At 46.2% G+C, this 15614-nt stretch overlaps 1 protein-coding gene across 7 annotated transcripts in view; it reads right to left on the bottom strand.

Moving 5' to 3' along the window:
• The window catches only part of ADCK1 (aarF domain containing kinase 1), a 133605-nt gene that overhangs the window by 27747 nt on the left and 90244 nt on the right, over positions 1-15614 (bottom strand). For all 7 annotated transcript variants that reach the window (XM_019552120.1, XM_019552119.1, XM_019552118.1 and 4 more), the window contains 2 exons: positions 7500-7658; positions 2446-2604 (listed from right to left, as the gene is read on the bottom strand). In XM_019552120.1, coding sequence (XP_019407665.1) covers positions 2446-2604; positions 7500-7658 — 318 coding nt within the window. The remainder of the gene's footprint in view (positions 1-2445; positions 2605-7499; positions 7659-15614) is intronic.

Below are 15614 nucleotides of genomic sequence, written 5' to 3'. Positions count from 1 at the left end.
TAAGCCCTGTACAAGCACTCAGAGACAACTCCCTAGCCAAGAGTCAAATTCTTTGGTGAATTTTTAATTACTCACAGATGTTTGGCTGTAATGTCAGTGCATGGAAACAATTTATCTCTGGTTTTAAAAGCTCAACTGGGTTCACAGCACAAAATCCACTTCCCAGCTTTGCTGCATGTTTAGGAAAATTAATGATATAGAAGCCCAATTCTTCTGTTGTCTTTGGGGTGATGAACACGTCTCAGAATTGGCAGGTCAGACAGGAGGATCCATTATTTAGCCATCTCAAAGCCATTTGTTATTGTTACACATATCGATATCATGACGGCTCTTTAACCCAGCAAGGACGTGATTGGCTGTCTCCGTGGGGATTTACTTCACAGTATCCTGGTTACAGCAGCAACAGACACAGCTCTCCAAGGTGCATCCCTTTTGATAAGCAACCACTCAGCAGATTCATCAGCCTTTGGCCTCCTGCTGTCCTGATAGTCAGGTGGGTCATAACTGTTTGTATTTACGGAAGGGCTGGCCCACGGTGCCATTGAGTTCCACAGGACTATCCCATGACCAGAGCTGAAAGATAAGTAACCATAACACTGGCCAGGAAGAGGCAGAAAGGAGACAAGATTTATGAAATCTGATGAAAAATCATATGGCCTCAGATATCCATTATTTTCACCTTAGGTATTTGTACAAATAGGAGGTGAAAGTGTCATGCCAATGTGCGCATCCTTATGCATGTCTGTAACCAAGTGCAAGTGCATTTGTCTGTAGCACTGGTGTGTACGTAAACGTATTTGCATGTCAGTGATTGCATGCAACTTAGTGTGTTTGTGATGGGAGGGGTATGCACATCTGTGTGCATGGCTTAGTGGGTCCATAGGAAACTAGTTCATATCCAGAAGTATTTCACTGAAAGAGACCCATGCATGTGTCTAGAGTGCCTATATAGCGATGTGTTGGAGAGAACTATGGGTGTATATGGATAAGCATGTCAGTGTTGGGGGAGAAGTATGTGTATATTTGTCCATCTATATATAAGGTGACCTGGCTGGGTGCACAGGGAAGCTGTGCATTTGCTCACACTTACAAGTTTTACATGTCTGTGTATCAGGTGAAGAGGGTATTTGTATGCAGAGGTTTCAGAGAAAATGCCCTTCCTCCTACTATGATACGTATGAGCTCCCTCACTGAATATGGCTAACTTCATTAGCTTCAGTCCAGCTCTTCTGCTTTATCACCATTTCCTCCTTTTGCTTCTGAAAAAACCCAGAAAAGAAGCCACCTGGCCACTCAGCAGCTAATGGCTAATGCACACAGCTCATGGCAATGCAAGGACCTGATGGAATCCCTCTCTCTGACTCGGCTAACTGTGTAACAGCTGAGTTGGAGAAATAACAAACAACAGGATAGCAAGCCAAATATCCTCACAACACTAGTTCTGATCTAGCAGAGGGTGACCCTGCCAGAAAGTTTATTCTCTGCCAGCTGGCAAGTGGCTTACAGTATAGAAATGAGTCAGGGTGGACAGGGAGGTGGGTTTCAGCTTAGTCCCAGAACAGTCTCAGCAGAGGCCTAGGACTAGATAGCACATGGAGACTAAACTTCTTTTTCACTCCACCTCTTTTCTCCAGGTCACAGATGAGGCAAATGCATAGACCTAGACTAGTGTGCTCAACCTTTTGGCCAGCAGGCCAAACAGGCAGTACCTAGTACCTCTGTGGGCCAGATCTAGCCAGTAGACCCAATCCAGTGCTCAAGGCAAGTACAGCAAAGCCCCATCCAGCTGCCCAGAGTGCAGCAGGGCAGCCCAAACTTGATCCAGCCATGTGGGGAAAGGGGGCTTGCACTGGCCCCAACACAGCCCTGAACCAGCTCCACAGGGGCAGAAGGCATAGCCCAACCCCACAGGAGGGCAGGAGGAAAAGTGCCAGCCCTATGCAGGTAGAAGGAGGCGTGCCCCACAGGAGGAAAAGGGCATGGACTGGCCCTAACCTGGCCAAGCAGAGGAAAGGGGGTGTGGCCTGGCCCCAACCTGACCACGCTGGGAGAGTGTCATGGTCTGGCTCCAACCCACCATGCAGGGCTTGATATTTTGGCAGCAGGAAGTTATGGCAGTATTAACTAACACTACCCCCCACCACCACATTTCCTGACCCTTTGGGGGGCCCCACAGGCCATATTTGGTCTATGGGCTGGAGGTTGAGCATGCTGGCTTAGACTGTCCCTGATCTCAGAGGGGGAAAAAAAGCGTTTTTGCTTCCAGGGCTACTGATTCAGTACCACCACTGGTATTATATTCACTGTACCACATGAGATATTTTTCTGCAGATCATCATCCTCCCCCCCATGAAGCTGCTGTGCCATTGCTCACTCCTACCCATACATGCATACACACACACACACACCACACGGTCACATGTGGACATGCCTGCAGCTTCCTACCTTCAGGAAGTCAAAGTGTTTGAGCATGTGAGCCACCTGTTCAGCATTCCTGCCCTCATTGAGGAAGTCTAGCTCTAGAGGCAAATTCTTCTTAGCTTCTTCCACCAGCCACATGAACTCGAAGTCTGGGAAGATCTGCTTCACAATCAGGAGAAGAACCTAAAGTCAAGGAAGGAGTTGATCAGCTGCATCATAGCTCCTGAACCACTCTTCAGGTGTGGCTATAATGCTATACAGCAGTCTCCAGTTCTCACACGTTAACCCAGCCCATGTCCTCTCTAATTAACAGCCCCTTCCTCCTACCTGAGGCTGAGTACAAGAACAGAAGAGCCATACTGGCCAGGCCCAGCAGACCCAGTATCTTGGTTCTGACCATACTATAGCAGACGCTTTACAGGAAGAGTGTAAGAAGCACATGTAGAGTAATCTATCCTATTATATTCTTCTAGTCACAAGCAGTCATGGGCTTAGGGATGTCCTGAGGTTGAGGTACCATGCCTGACAGTAATATTCAATAGCACCTGGTAGAACTATGGTCAATAAATCCATCTATTCCCTTTTGGAGCCCAGTTATGCTACTGGTCCCTATGATAGCCTATGGCAATGAGTTCCATGGGTTATTTATTATATAAAAAGTACTTCCCTTTTTTAATTTTAAATTTACCACCTGTATTATGAGAGAGTAAATAACAGCTTCCCCCTTCATTTCTTCCATATCACTCATGATTTCATAGACCTCTATCTCACATACCCTCAGCCACCTCTTGTCTGAGCTAGGGAGTCTTAATCTTTTCAGCCATTTCACAACCCTGATCATCTTTGCTTCCTTTCTCCATCCCCTTTTTTGTTTTAAAGGATTTTTTCTGAGATGGGGTGACCAGAGCTGTATGCAGTATAAGCCAGAGAGCGAATCCCAGAACTTAAGTGGCATCTCTTCACATACCAACCCTGAGTGCATTCACTACTGACCCCCAATCTGCCCTTGTCATCCTCAGGACGATCTTATTTTGATAGGACCAGCTCAAATCCCATAATTCTAAAAATACCCTAAAAGCTAATGTATTATCAGGCTGCAAACTAGAGATGCAGTGAAATACAAGGTCTGGCCTGCTACATCCCCATTAGCTCCGACCAGTATGTGGCCTGTGATGTTGGAGACAGAACTGCACTGAAGGGAAATGGTAGGAGTCCCATCACCTGGAGCACTTGAAACTCAGCAAAGCAAGGCCCTGAAGGAGAGGCTGTGTGGTATGACTGCATTGGCTTCTGAAGCGGACAGGCTAAGTGACCCATAAGGTCATTTTTGAATCTTTAATTCTTGCAGTTTGATGAGTCACTGTTCAGTTTCATTTTAATGGGCTTCAGTTAATGTTGAACAGAAAGCTCTAAAATAAGGCCTGTCATCTTTATATTACTCTTTACACTGCTAAGCAAGAACTTTGCTGACACAGGAAAATGCTGCTGGACAGTTCAGAAATGAAGGCCAGTTTTAGCTACAGGTAGTAATCTATAGCTCTTTAAAAAAAAACCAAAAAAACCCACAAGGTTTTGGTAACCAGCAGCCCCAAGATCACAGTCAGAGCCACCTTGGCAATCCTAAGGTTTGCACTTTTTTTCAGCTTTGAGCTGAACACTGCAATGCCAACTAAGGAAACTGACTACCCAGGTGCCCTTAAAATGACTAGCAGCTGGGCATCAACTTCCCCAAGTAACCTTGAAACCCTCAGTTTAATAGTATACAGGAACTTTTGTTTGCAGGAATGTTTAATAAAAAATGAGACCAGAAAAAAGAGATCCAAAAAGACATGTGATGGACAGCCTATGTTAGAGACAATCCAGAGTGGCCCTGAAATTCCATTTGGTGACATAATTCGGCAAAGAAATCTTATTTACATTCTGTTACGGGACACTGACACCCTAAAACTCAAGTAGGCAGCCGTATCCTCAGCCAGTGTAAATCACCACAGCTTCACTGGCTTCAATGGGCAAGAGCCAATTTACCTCTCCTAAAATAATCATTCCCTAAAGCTCCATAAGCATCATAAAATAGTGGAGAGTAGAGGAATTGAATTGAATTCCCTTTCCCCTCCACAAAGAAATGGAATATGAAAACAGGCTCAACTGTGTCAGTTTCTAGAGCATTTCACTTCCTGGCTCAGCACTGTTGAGTCAGGATTTCCTGGACATCAGTGGAAATGTTTGAAGCACACATAGAAACACAGGTACCACGTAAAACAAAAAGTCATAAACTGCTACTGCTCCTTCTCAACTGTGTGAAAACATTTATTCCCCACCCCCATCTCAATGTCTCTTATTTAAATGTCAATCCTAAGCCCAGCATCCCTTTAAAAATGTAATCACCAGGTTCCAGCTACTATTGAATGATTTTCTTCTGTTATGTCTGGAGGCATAAATCCTTTCAAATTTATGTCACTCAAATGAAATGGAACCAGCGATCTTCATGACCATATGCACAAACTTCCCAGGACTGCAGGATTATTGCATTGGGGGTTGTTATCAGGACATTGATACATTGCTTTCTACTTTTCTAAATAATGCTTTGAGTTTATTTAATGATTAAAACATTAGCAGGGACATACTGAATAGCAATTTGATTTGTCCCTTTTTGGAACTCGTTTAGAGTATTGTCCTGAAATAGGGATGGATGTATGGCAAGCAATGTATTCTCTCTGCAGATTTACTGGGTACAGTCCTAATTTTTAGAGTCCTTCCTCTGATACCATGGAACCTACAAATAAATGCAGTGAAGTTGGGAATTTTCCATGTAGCTTTTCTCATTCAGATTTTTCCCAAGTATAAAAGACTGTATCAATCAATATTTAAATGTAATCTCTTACCTACTTGCAAAGTCTGCATAATTCTTAAAGGGCCAAACATGTACATCTAAAAAGAATCCCCACAAAACAGCATGCACAAGTGACCCTACAATAATAAGTCAATATGTGCAAACCCAGCACCCACAGGAGACCCTTCAAAACTAAGGCAGGACGTGCAGCATTCATGAGCAACCCTACTACAACATTACAGCATGTACGTAACAGATGTTTGCTAGTATCCCTACTACAATGAACCAGAGCCTAGGAAAAGGGAGGAAAAATAATACACAGCAAGAAGACAGATTGTTTTAACTTCAAGCTTCCCAAGAGAATTAATCTGAAAATGGAGACGAAAGAATCATTGTAAAAGTACTTTCTTAAATATCTAATAGAATAACAAGCAAATAGAAATGCAAGCCAGAGATTCACAGCTACACACTAGACCAGTGGTAGGCAAAATGCAGCCCACCAGGCCATTCTATCCAGCCTGCGGGGCCCCTAAAAAATTTTAAAATTAATATGCATCTGCCCTGGGCTGCCTGTCATGCGGCCCTCGATGGCTTGCTAAAACTCAGTAAGTGGCCCTCTGCCCAAAATAATTGCCCACCCCTGCACTAGACTCTGCCAATAACACTATGTGAAAAGAGAGAAAATGCCTTAGGTCTCTGGGCCCTGGCTCCTTCATAGATGATTCTTTTCTTGTCCTAATTCCTACTTCTTCATCTTTCTTGTTCTTCCACCCTCCTTGAGTCTATTCAGTCTCTGTTATGTGGTCCTCAGTTTAAGTGAAAAATACCATAACTCACCTAGTAACCTTTGTGCAGCTCACTGCACACAAAGACCAGTGTAAGCAGAGAGATGGTACAATTAGTGTACAATTAGTCAATAGGGGGTAAGCTTTCCATGAAATTTTTACAGCCCTGATTGTAAGGAAACCTGCAGGCCAAGCCGGTCTGATCCCACAAGGGGCACTAACCTTCTCCTTGCACTTTAGCTACAGCAACTCACTGCTTCTCAGCCTCCCTAGGTCCTTGCTCCCCTCTAGGTTCTTGCCTATGCAGGAGGCCACAGGCACACTGGAAAACACAACCTCTTCAGCCCCACTCAGATAAGTCCATCACTCTGCACAGGTATCAGAATACAATCACCATGTGTCCTCTTGGAGTTCCAAAGTTAACCAGAGTTTGACCAGCATAAAGACTTCAGGATTTGGCCCCTGGTTTCTGAAACCCTTTATGATGCATGTTCCCAAACAGAGTTGTGATTTCAAGCAGCATCTTAGCAGCTCTATGGAGCCCTAATTTCCCGGAATCCACAATTACCCCACATGCCCTCAGTTAATTGGGAGCTGCATTTTATCATGCCACCATTGTAGCTTTCCTGCACCCTACATCCCATTCTGCTGTCCTAGGCCTCAGACACAGTGCTGCTCACCAGAGCGCCCCAAGGGATGACTAGGTCAAACAGTCACAAACTCCTGCAAGACTGCTTCAGGCTGGACATAAGGAAGAATTTCTTTACTGTCCGAGTCCCCAAGGTCTGGAACAGTCTGCCAGCGGAGGTGGTTCAAGCACCTACATTGAACACCTTCAAGAGTAGATTGGATGCTTATCTTGCTGGGATCCTATGACCCCAGCTGACTTCCTGCCCTTTGGGCAGGGGGCTGGACTCGATGATCTCCCGAGGTCCCTTCCAGCCCTGATGTCTATGAAATCTATGAAATCTAAATACTCTGAGGTAAATAAAAGCTAAATTTAACCCTGTTTTGTCCAGAGGTAAGCTGTGCCTCAATTAAGTCTTTACAGGAAAGTAGTTGAGTGCACAAGAGCAGTTGTCACAGACCTAACTAACTGTTAGCACATAACTGGTTAACATTGGTCTGTAAGTTCTGCCCCCTATTATTTAAGGGCACTAGACTTTTTCCCTCCACCTTCCTTCTTTCTCTCCTCTCTGCTCATCCAGCACTAGGTTCCAGTCTCTCCATCCAAGCAATCTCTCCTTTGCTGCAGCCCTCATTGATTTTTTGTTTTATTTTTGCAAACCTCTAACTACATCATTTATCTCTGTAGAGCATTTCAGGGGAACGAACCCAAGTCAGTATCCCAGACCCACCTTAGTATCAGTGTTGATATGCCTGCAAATACCACAAGCAAATTTGGCCCACCTACTTTGCATGGGAAGTTCTCTGCAAGTCAAAGGCGCATTGCCTTGTTTTACCTCCATCAGCAAAATATCCTTGGAGCTTTGAGCCTGAACCTTCGGGTGCTGGACTTTCACTGCTACTGTCCTCCCATCCTGCAGCACTGCCTTGTGGACCTGGGCCAGAGATGCTGCTCCCAATGGAGCGTCCTCAAAATTGACAAACAGCTCTTTAATCTGCCAGGAGAAAAGAAAAAGAAGTTGTAAGGTTCACTAAGACAGTATCACCAGGAAACCTGCCAGAGACTGAAGCCCTCTGTCTAGAGAACAGGAACAGCAGGGCAAAGATTGTGCAAGCTTCTCCCTTCCAGTGAACCCCTGGGCCTCACACCTGACCTGGGGGGACTCCACTAAAGCGTATTTAGTCCTTGACCTCTTTGAGGAGACTGCCCAGAAGGCCAGGGATGGGGACAATTATGGGATGGACATCTGTGCCACTAGGACTTGAACTGGCAGGTGTCTGTCCATTTTACACAAGACACAGAACAGCCAAAAAGTAGTAATGGCTTTTGGCACTAGCGATCCCACTGCCAGAGCTTCTGCTGTACCAAGCACAGGGGCATGAGTTACATTGGGTACAGAAGCTGATTTTCTCTCTTTACATATAATTCTATATTTTTATTTAATATTACATATCATATCATCACATCCTGAATACCTGACAGCACATATTCCTCTGGTGCTTACATTACAGGAGCAATATCATCCAGCTAACATGGTTAAAGTTGGCTATGTCAGCATGTGTTATGAATTTGTGGCTGAGGGCTAGATCAGTCAGTGGGTTATTGAACTACTGTTTGCATCTCTATAGACCTGCATTTCAAAATCTTTTTAGTGTAATGCGCGATTCCTTGGAGGGCATTTGCTCACTCACAAAATTAAGATGATTGACAGTCTCAACTCAGGAAAGGCCCACAACTGGGGACGGCAGAGGATTTCGTGAGACAGAATGGGGGGAGGGAGCAGGGGAGGATTAGCAGCACTGTGTCTGAGGCCTAGGACAGCAGAATGGGATGTAAGTTAGGAATGAGTGTTGTGGGGGTGGAGGCAGGGTGATGGGAAACCCAAGTGGGTGACAAGGCACTGTCTTGGTTCAGGAGTTAAAGGAACAAGCAGAACTGGGAAAGAAGCATTTGCCCAGCCCTCCCCTCCAGCATGCTCAGCTCTTGCTAACACGAACAGTTGAAGAGCATGTAATTTATGCAAAAGAAAAAGAGTGCCAGTGCATTTTTATAACCTGCTTTTTAAAAGGTAATTAAAGAGGGGAGCTGCAGCAAGCTAGTAATTAAATATGAATAAAGCCCTTCCAAATGGAGCCTTCATGCAAAGTGTTAAACGGGTGTTCTTTATGCTGATGGCAAGAGGGAAAAGAACACTATCCCGGGAGCAGCCTGTTCCTTGACGCAGCTGCTGAGAAACGCGCTCCCCGCTCTTTTCTTTCATGACCCCTTCCCCTTCCCCCACCACCTCTTCTACACAACCATTACTAGAAACAAACTGGAGCATTTGCAGCAATTAGATTGAAACGGAGCCTCTGCTGCCTCCAGTGATTCACTAGGAAGGCACCTTTTATTTATTTATTTTATTCCGTGTGGTCCTGGCGGCAAAATCAATTAAGTAAAACAACTGCATTTAAAAACGACTAGTTATATGTTTTTTAATTACAGTGGGCCCATGATTCAAACCTATCGACTTTCCTGTCTGGAGAAAGAAAAAATCAAGTTTATTTTTCCTTCTTCCTTTCTTCCAATTTACTAGGTTTTCAGATTCTGGCTTCAGATTATTTTAAAGAAACAAAGACTTGTGAGGGCCATCGGGTTTCTCAGGGGAAGATGTAGTTGTGAGAGGAGGCCTTTTACTTGTACATGGAGCATATCTGTCAAATGAAGAGTGAACCTGCTGAGGAGAAAAGTATCAAGATGGCCACAAACACCCTGGTCTGGGAAGTGCCTGAAGCAAGATGGACAAAATGCAAACACAGAATTTGACCTGTGCTTGATCTGACTGACTACAGGGTCATCTAGTCCAGTACTGTGCTTCCTACTATTACACAGCATCTCAGTGAGACACATAGTCCAGTACCCCACTTCCAGGCATACCAGACAAGCTCTTTGCTCCACCTGATGAAGAAGCATAATCCAGTGGTTATAGCACAGGACAAAGAGTCGAGTGTTGAGGCACATTCACAGCTGTATGGTATGGGATAGGTTGGTAGTGGCCCCACACAGATTTTGGCAGCCCTGTGATTCTGCAGAAGGGGTGGAAAATTATTTGGGCTAGAGGGCCACTTAAGGAGCTCTGGTGAGCTGCTGAGGGCTGGGGAAAGAGGAGGGGTGCTGACCTGGTCTTGCCCCCGTCATAGCTGTTTACACAACCCAGCGCAGCAAGGGGTGGCAGGGGGTGGGCCAGGGAGATGCCAATTGATCATATTCAGCCCTGTCCACCCCACAACCACCACTAGAGGTGCCAGATGGTGTGGGCAGGTAGGGTCTCCATGGAAACCACCCCAGGACCCCCGCAGACAGGGTGCATGCAGGCGGGAGATGGGATGGGGCTGCAGGCAGGTGGGGAGCAGTATCTGGGAATGGGGCCAGGGCCAGGACCTGAGCCAGGGCCAGAGTCACAACCCACTCCCCACACATCCCTACGGCAGTGGGTGTGGGGCAGACGGGCTGGGGTGCCCGGACAGCAGGGCTGGGTTTGGTGGCGGAAATACTAACAGTGGCAGCCAGAGTGTGAGGGCAAGCCACCAATGTGGGGACTGCCAGGAAACTAAGCCCGGCCACCATGCCACCCCAACCCCATCCCTGCATCATCCAGCCCTGCAGACTACAGCTCTCCTTTGCCCGAGAGCCATATGCAGAAACAGGGCAGGCTGTGCTCTGCGCCAGGTGGCACCTCCATGCTCAGGGGCAGCAGGGGCACCTACATGCACCACCGCCCAGGCTGCCCCCCCACACATTGGCCAGAGAGGGCCAAGGCACCCACCACAGGCTAGACAGGACCACTTGGTGGGCTGGTTTCAGCCCACAGACCATATTTTGCCCACCTCTGTTCTAGAGGCTTTTGGTCTCCTGGCAGTCAGGCCAGTGTCTGTCACTAGCAAAAAAACACGCTCTGAAAACTGAAGTGCCAGATCAGGTTTCCTGGTAAAATGGTTGAAGGAAAACTGTCCTGAAACAGAAGAGTCTCACTTAGAAAACAGGCTCAGTATCTACCTGAATTGCTAGAATTACCCCAAACCAAGAGTCCAAGCTAGCAGCGATGGCCAGCTGAGCTTGTGTAGGTGCCCAACCAAGAAAACACCCACACATGCCCCACAGTAAGGCAACATGTTCAAGAGGTCAGGTGTAACAAAAGAAATGATGGCTTCTCTAGGAGGGATGGCAAGAGGACAAGAGGAGAAGGAGACAATAGTGTCATCCCATGAGCAGTGTGAGAACTAGATAAGGTGGTAGCACAATTAGCACAAGGCCAAAGAACCCCTGCTCGGCAAAAAGCCCCTATTCATGGTGAGAATGCCCTTTGCCAACAGGCCCCAGGCCATTGCTTTCAGAGAAGGCAGCTAGCCACCCTCATCCCTGCTGCAGATCGTGCAGCAGCAGATGAGCTGCTGCATGTCCCCAAGGGCTCCAGGCAAAGGGGAATGTGTGACCAAAGGACAGCTTCTCTCTGTCATCCTGGTGCCCCTGCCCTCAATGAAAGTCTCAAACTTCATATCGGTTTTGGAGACAAAGTGATACATGCTACCAACACTGCCAAGCAAGGAACAGGAGGCCAAGACCTCCTTCCTTACTCCCTCAGATAGAGGGGCCCAGGCTCCCATCTCATGCAAGCAATGGCACATGGCTGTAGCTCAGGAGGTAGAATGCTCATTCAACATTACCCTTTGAAGAGGGTAGGAGAGGGTGCCATGGCCATGCATCCAGCCAGCTATCTAGCAGCCATAACAACAGTCTGGCTCAGTGTTTTCAGGATGCAGGAAGAGAGATGGAAGGTCCTGGGGCAGTCTCTTCCCCTGCACAACACAATTCATAAGGTATTTTAAGGGCCCCTAGGGTTATTTCAGATCATATCACATCCCGTGAGGCCATGCCAAACCAGCAGATGCCATTTGTGACGTCAGCAGTATTTGTGGGAGCTCCATGGGCAGAAACAATAGAACAGTTTCCAAGAAGGTTTAGCAGTCAGAAGGAAAACCTCATGGCCAGATCATCAAACAAGACAGGTCCCCAATTACACGCCCTGCTACTTCAGCTGCCCAGATAAATGGGATTCATGCACATGTTGAAGCCTCTAATTAGCCCTCTGCTTATTCAGTTACCCATCAGGAGCACGCTCTCCCGACAACTGCACGTGCTGTTACACTTCCTTGGATAAAAAAGCAACGCTGAACGTTTGATCCTTAAGAATGAGGCTCATTTATTTTAAAACATGTAAGATCTTTTCATGATTGCTGCATTAGTATTCCAGCCATAGGGAGGTGGGCTTAAAGGCTCTTCCAGAATTTAGCTATCTGGTTGCTTACTATGTATTATTTGTAGTGAGGTGATACTCAGGTAAGGTTGGACCCTCAGTGTGCTGGGTGCTGTACAAGCACTTAGTAAAAGAGAATCCTTTTCCCAAAGAACTTACAGACTAGATGGACAGAGCGAGGGACAAGAACTATCAGCATTGCAGTTTTACAGGTGGGAAATGGAAGCACAAAGAAATTGGAGGGAAATTTTTACAAGTGCCTTAGCAATTTATCACCTTAAATCTAATTTCCAGAAATGACGTGCTCAGGAGCCTGAGTCTCATTGAAAGTCAACAGGACCAAGGCTCCTAAGTCACCTAGGCCATTTTGCAAAGGTCATGTTACAAGATCACACAGGGTCACACAGGGAGACTGTAGCAGAGCCAAGAATTAAACCCAGATCTCCTGACTCCACATTCATACAATCACAGAAGAATCATAGAAAATTAGGGTTGGAAGAGACCTCCACCCCGCTACTCAAAGCAGAACCAACCCCAACTAGATCATTCCAACCAAGGTTTTGTCTGGCCAGGTCTTAAAAACCTCCAAGGATAGAGACTCCACAACCTCTCTGGGTAACCTGTTCCAGTGCTTTAGCACCCTCCCAGTGGGCACATTTTTCCTAATATCTAACTTAAACTCCCCTTGCTGCAACTTGAGACCATTGCTCCTTGCTGTTATTTGCCATCACTGGGGACAGTCCAGCTCCATCCTCTTTGGAACCACCCTTCAGGTAGTTGAAGGCTGCTACTAAATCCCCTCTCAGTCTTCTCTTCTCCAGATTAAATAAGTCCAGTTCCCTCAGACGCTCCTCAGAAGTCATATAGGCCCCTAACCATTTTCATTGCCCTCCACTAGACTCTCCAATTTGTCCACCTCCTTTCTGTAGTGGGGGGCCCAAAACTGGACATAGTACTTCAGATGTGGCCTCATCAGTGCTGAATAGAAAGGAAGAATTACTTCCCTCAATCTGCTGGCAATGTTCCTATTAATGCAGCTCAGTATGCCATTCACCTTCTTTGCAACAAGGGCACACTGTTGGCTCATACTTAGCTTACTGTCCACTGTAACCCCCAGATCCTTTTGTGCAGAGCTGCTACTTAGCCAATTAGCCCCCCGGACTGTACTGGTGCACGTTCCATCCTAAAGCCAGGCCTTTGCACTTCTTATTGAACTTCATGAGATTTCTTTTGGTTCAATCCTCCAACTTCTCTAGGTCTTTCTAAGTCCTAGGCCTACCCTCCAGTGTATCTACTCCTCCCCCCAGCTTGTTGTCATCTGCAAACTTGCTGAGGGTGCACTCTATCCCGCCTTCCAGGTCACTGATGAAAATATTGAACAAAACTGGCCCCAAGACATGACCTTAGGAGCACTCCACTTGATATCAGGTGCCAACTAGACCTCAACCCATTGACTACTACCCTCTGAGCCCAATTAGCCAGCCAGTTTTCTATCCAATTTACAGTCCATTCATCCCACCTGTCCTTCCTTAGCTTGTTTGGGAGAATGCTGTGGGAGACTATATCAAAACCCATGCTAAAAATCAAGGTATATCACATCCACCAGTTTCCCAGCATCCACAGAGCCAGTCATCTAATCATAGAAGGCAATCAGGCTGGTCAAGGCATGACTTGCCCTTGGTGAACCCATGCTGACTGTTCCTAATCACCTTCTTCTCCAAGAACTTAGAAATAGATTCCTTGAGGATCTGGTCCATGATTTTTCTAGGGACTGAGGTGAGGTTGACTGGTCTATAGTTCCCCAGATCCTCCTTTCCTTTCTTAAAAATGGGCACTATTTTGACCTTTTCCAATCATCTAAAACCTCTCCAGATTGCCATGGGTTTTCAAAGATGATGGCCTGCAGCTCTGCAATGACATCTGCCAACTCCCTCAGCACCCTCAGGTACATCCCATCCGGCCCCATGGATTTGTATACATCCAGCTTTTCTAAATAGTCCCTAAATTTTTCTTTCACCACTGTTGTCTGCTCACCTCCCCCATTTAGTAAAGGACCCACATTTTCCCTTGGTGGGTTCCTCCTCTTGTTGCTGACATAGTTGTAGAAACCATTCTTGTTACTCTTCACGTGCCTTGCTAGCTGCAACTCCAATTGTGTTTTGGCCTTCCTGATTTCCTCCCACATGCCCAACCAATACTCTTATACTCCTCCCTAGTTGTTTGTCCAAGACTCCACTTCTTATAAGCTTCCTCTTTGTGTTTCATCTTACCGAAGAGTTCCCTGCTAAGTGAACCTGGTCTTCTGCCATACTTGTTAGTCTTCTGGCACATCAGGATGGTTTGTTCCTGTGCCCTCCGTAAGGTTTCTTTAAAGTACAGCCAGCTCTGCTGGACTCCTCCCCCCTTCAGACTGGCCCCCCAGAGGCTCCTGCCTATGAGTTCCCTGAGTGAGTCCAGGTCTACCATTTTGAAGTCCATGGCCCTTACTCTGCTACTCTCCTTCCTTCCTTTAAAGATCCTGAACTCAATCATCTCATGGTTGCTGGTGCCCAAGGTACCATCCATGACTACATTTCCCACCAATTCTTGCCTGTTTGTGAGAAGCAGTTCAAAAAGAGTATGGTCCCTAGTTGACCTCTCCAATACTTGCAACAGGGAATTGTCCCCAATACTCTCCAAAAACTTCCTGGATTGCCTGTGCACTGCTGTATTAGTCTCCCAGCAACGAGCGTCTTACCCACAAAGTCATACAAATTACAAGGTGCAAATCCTATTAGATACATTTTCTAAATAAATTGCCTTCTAATGCCCACTTGCAGTGTCCAGAAGCACCCAGCAGTCTGTGCTGCTGCTGCCCAATCAAGTCCACCCTACCCATTCCAGAAAAATATGTTCCCTTTCCCTTTTCCAAAAGGCACAATAAATAAATCTTCAAGTAGGCATTTCTGTAACTGAGCCCTGTAACAGCAATAGTCTTGTCTATCCCAAAAAAACTGTCCTTTCCCAAGGACTATAGGGGTGTGAGGAGGTTCTGTGAGGTTAGAAGAGAATTTTCCCTGCAATAATGCAGTGCTAACACTGCCTATCAGAAGTATACATCTGTCAGCATTCTTGCATTGAATGTGCTGCAGTCAGAATGTAGTCAGTATGGGGAGTAAATAACACTTTCCATTTATGGGCCCCATCAAGGTTTTCACTCATGTGAAAACAGAAGCCAGGTAGACAGGGTGCAGCGTGGCCCAAAAGGGTCTTGTAAATTTGGTTTTCCAAAATACATCTCCCTCACCACCTCCCCATCTTTGTCAGATGGCTCAACTCAGCTAGTCCAACTCAAAATGGGCCCCTGAAAACAAGAAGTATTCCAAAGCTTGCAGAGTTTCCTGGTGTAGATGGGCCCTACACCCTCCATCACCCAGGATTTTCATCAAACCACGTCCCTGATATCATTCATTAACTAGTTTCATGCCACTATGTGAAGTGAGGATAGGATATGAAGGGATGGCTTCACCCACCTCTAGTCCAGGACTAAATACTGGAATTCATCAAATGCAGTTTTCACAGTTTCTCATGTGACAGACAAAGAAATACCATTGTATGCAGGCCATTGATTTACTCTTGTAGGATCTAGAGCAGGTGAAAATCAGGATATATTTCCTA

This window comes from Crocodylus porosus, unplaced genomic scaffold (assembly GCF_001723895.1).
Source record: "Crocodylus porosus isolate Cpor-Errol unplaced genomic scaffold, CroPor_comp1, whole genome shotgun sequence".
NCBI classification, from domain to species: domain Eukaryota; kingdom Metazoa; phylum Chordata; order Crocodylia; family Crocodylidae; genus Crocodylus; species Crocodylus porosus.
This window is presented reverse-complemented; position numbering and strand designations above follow the sequence as displayed.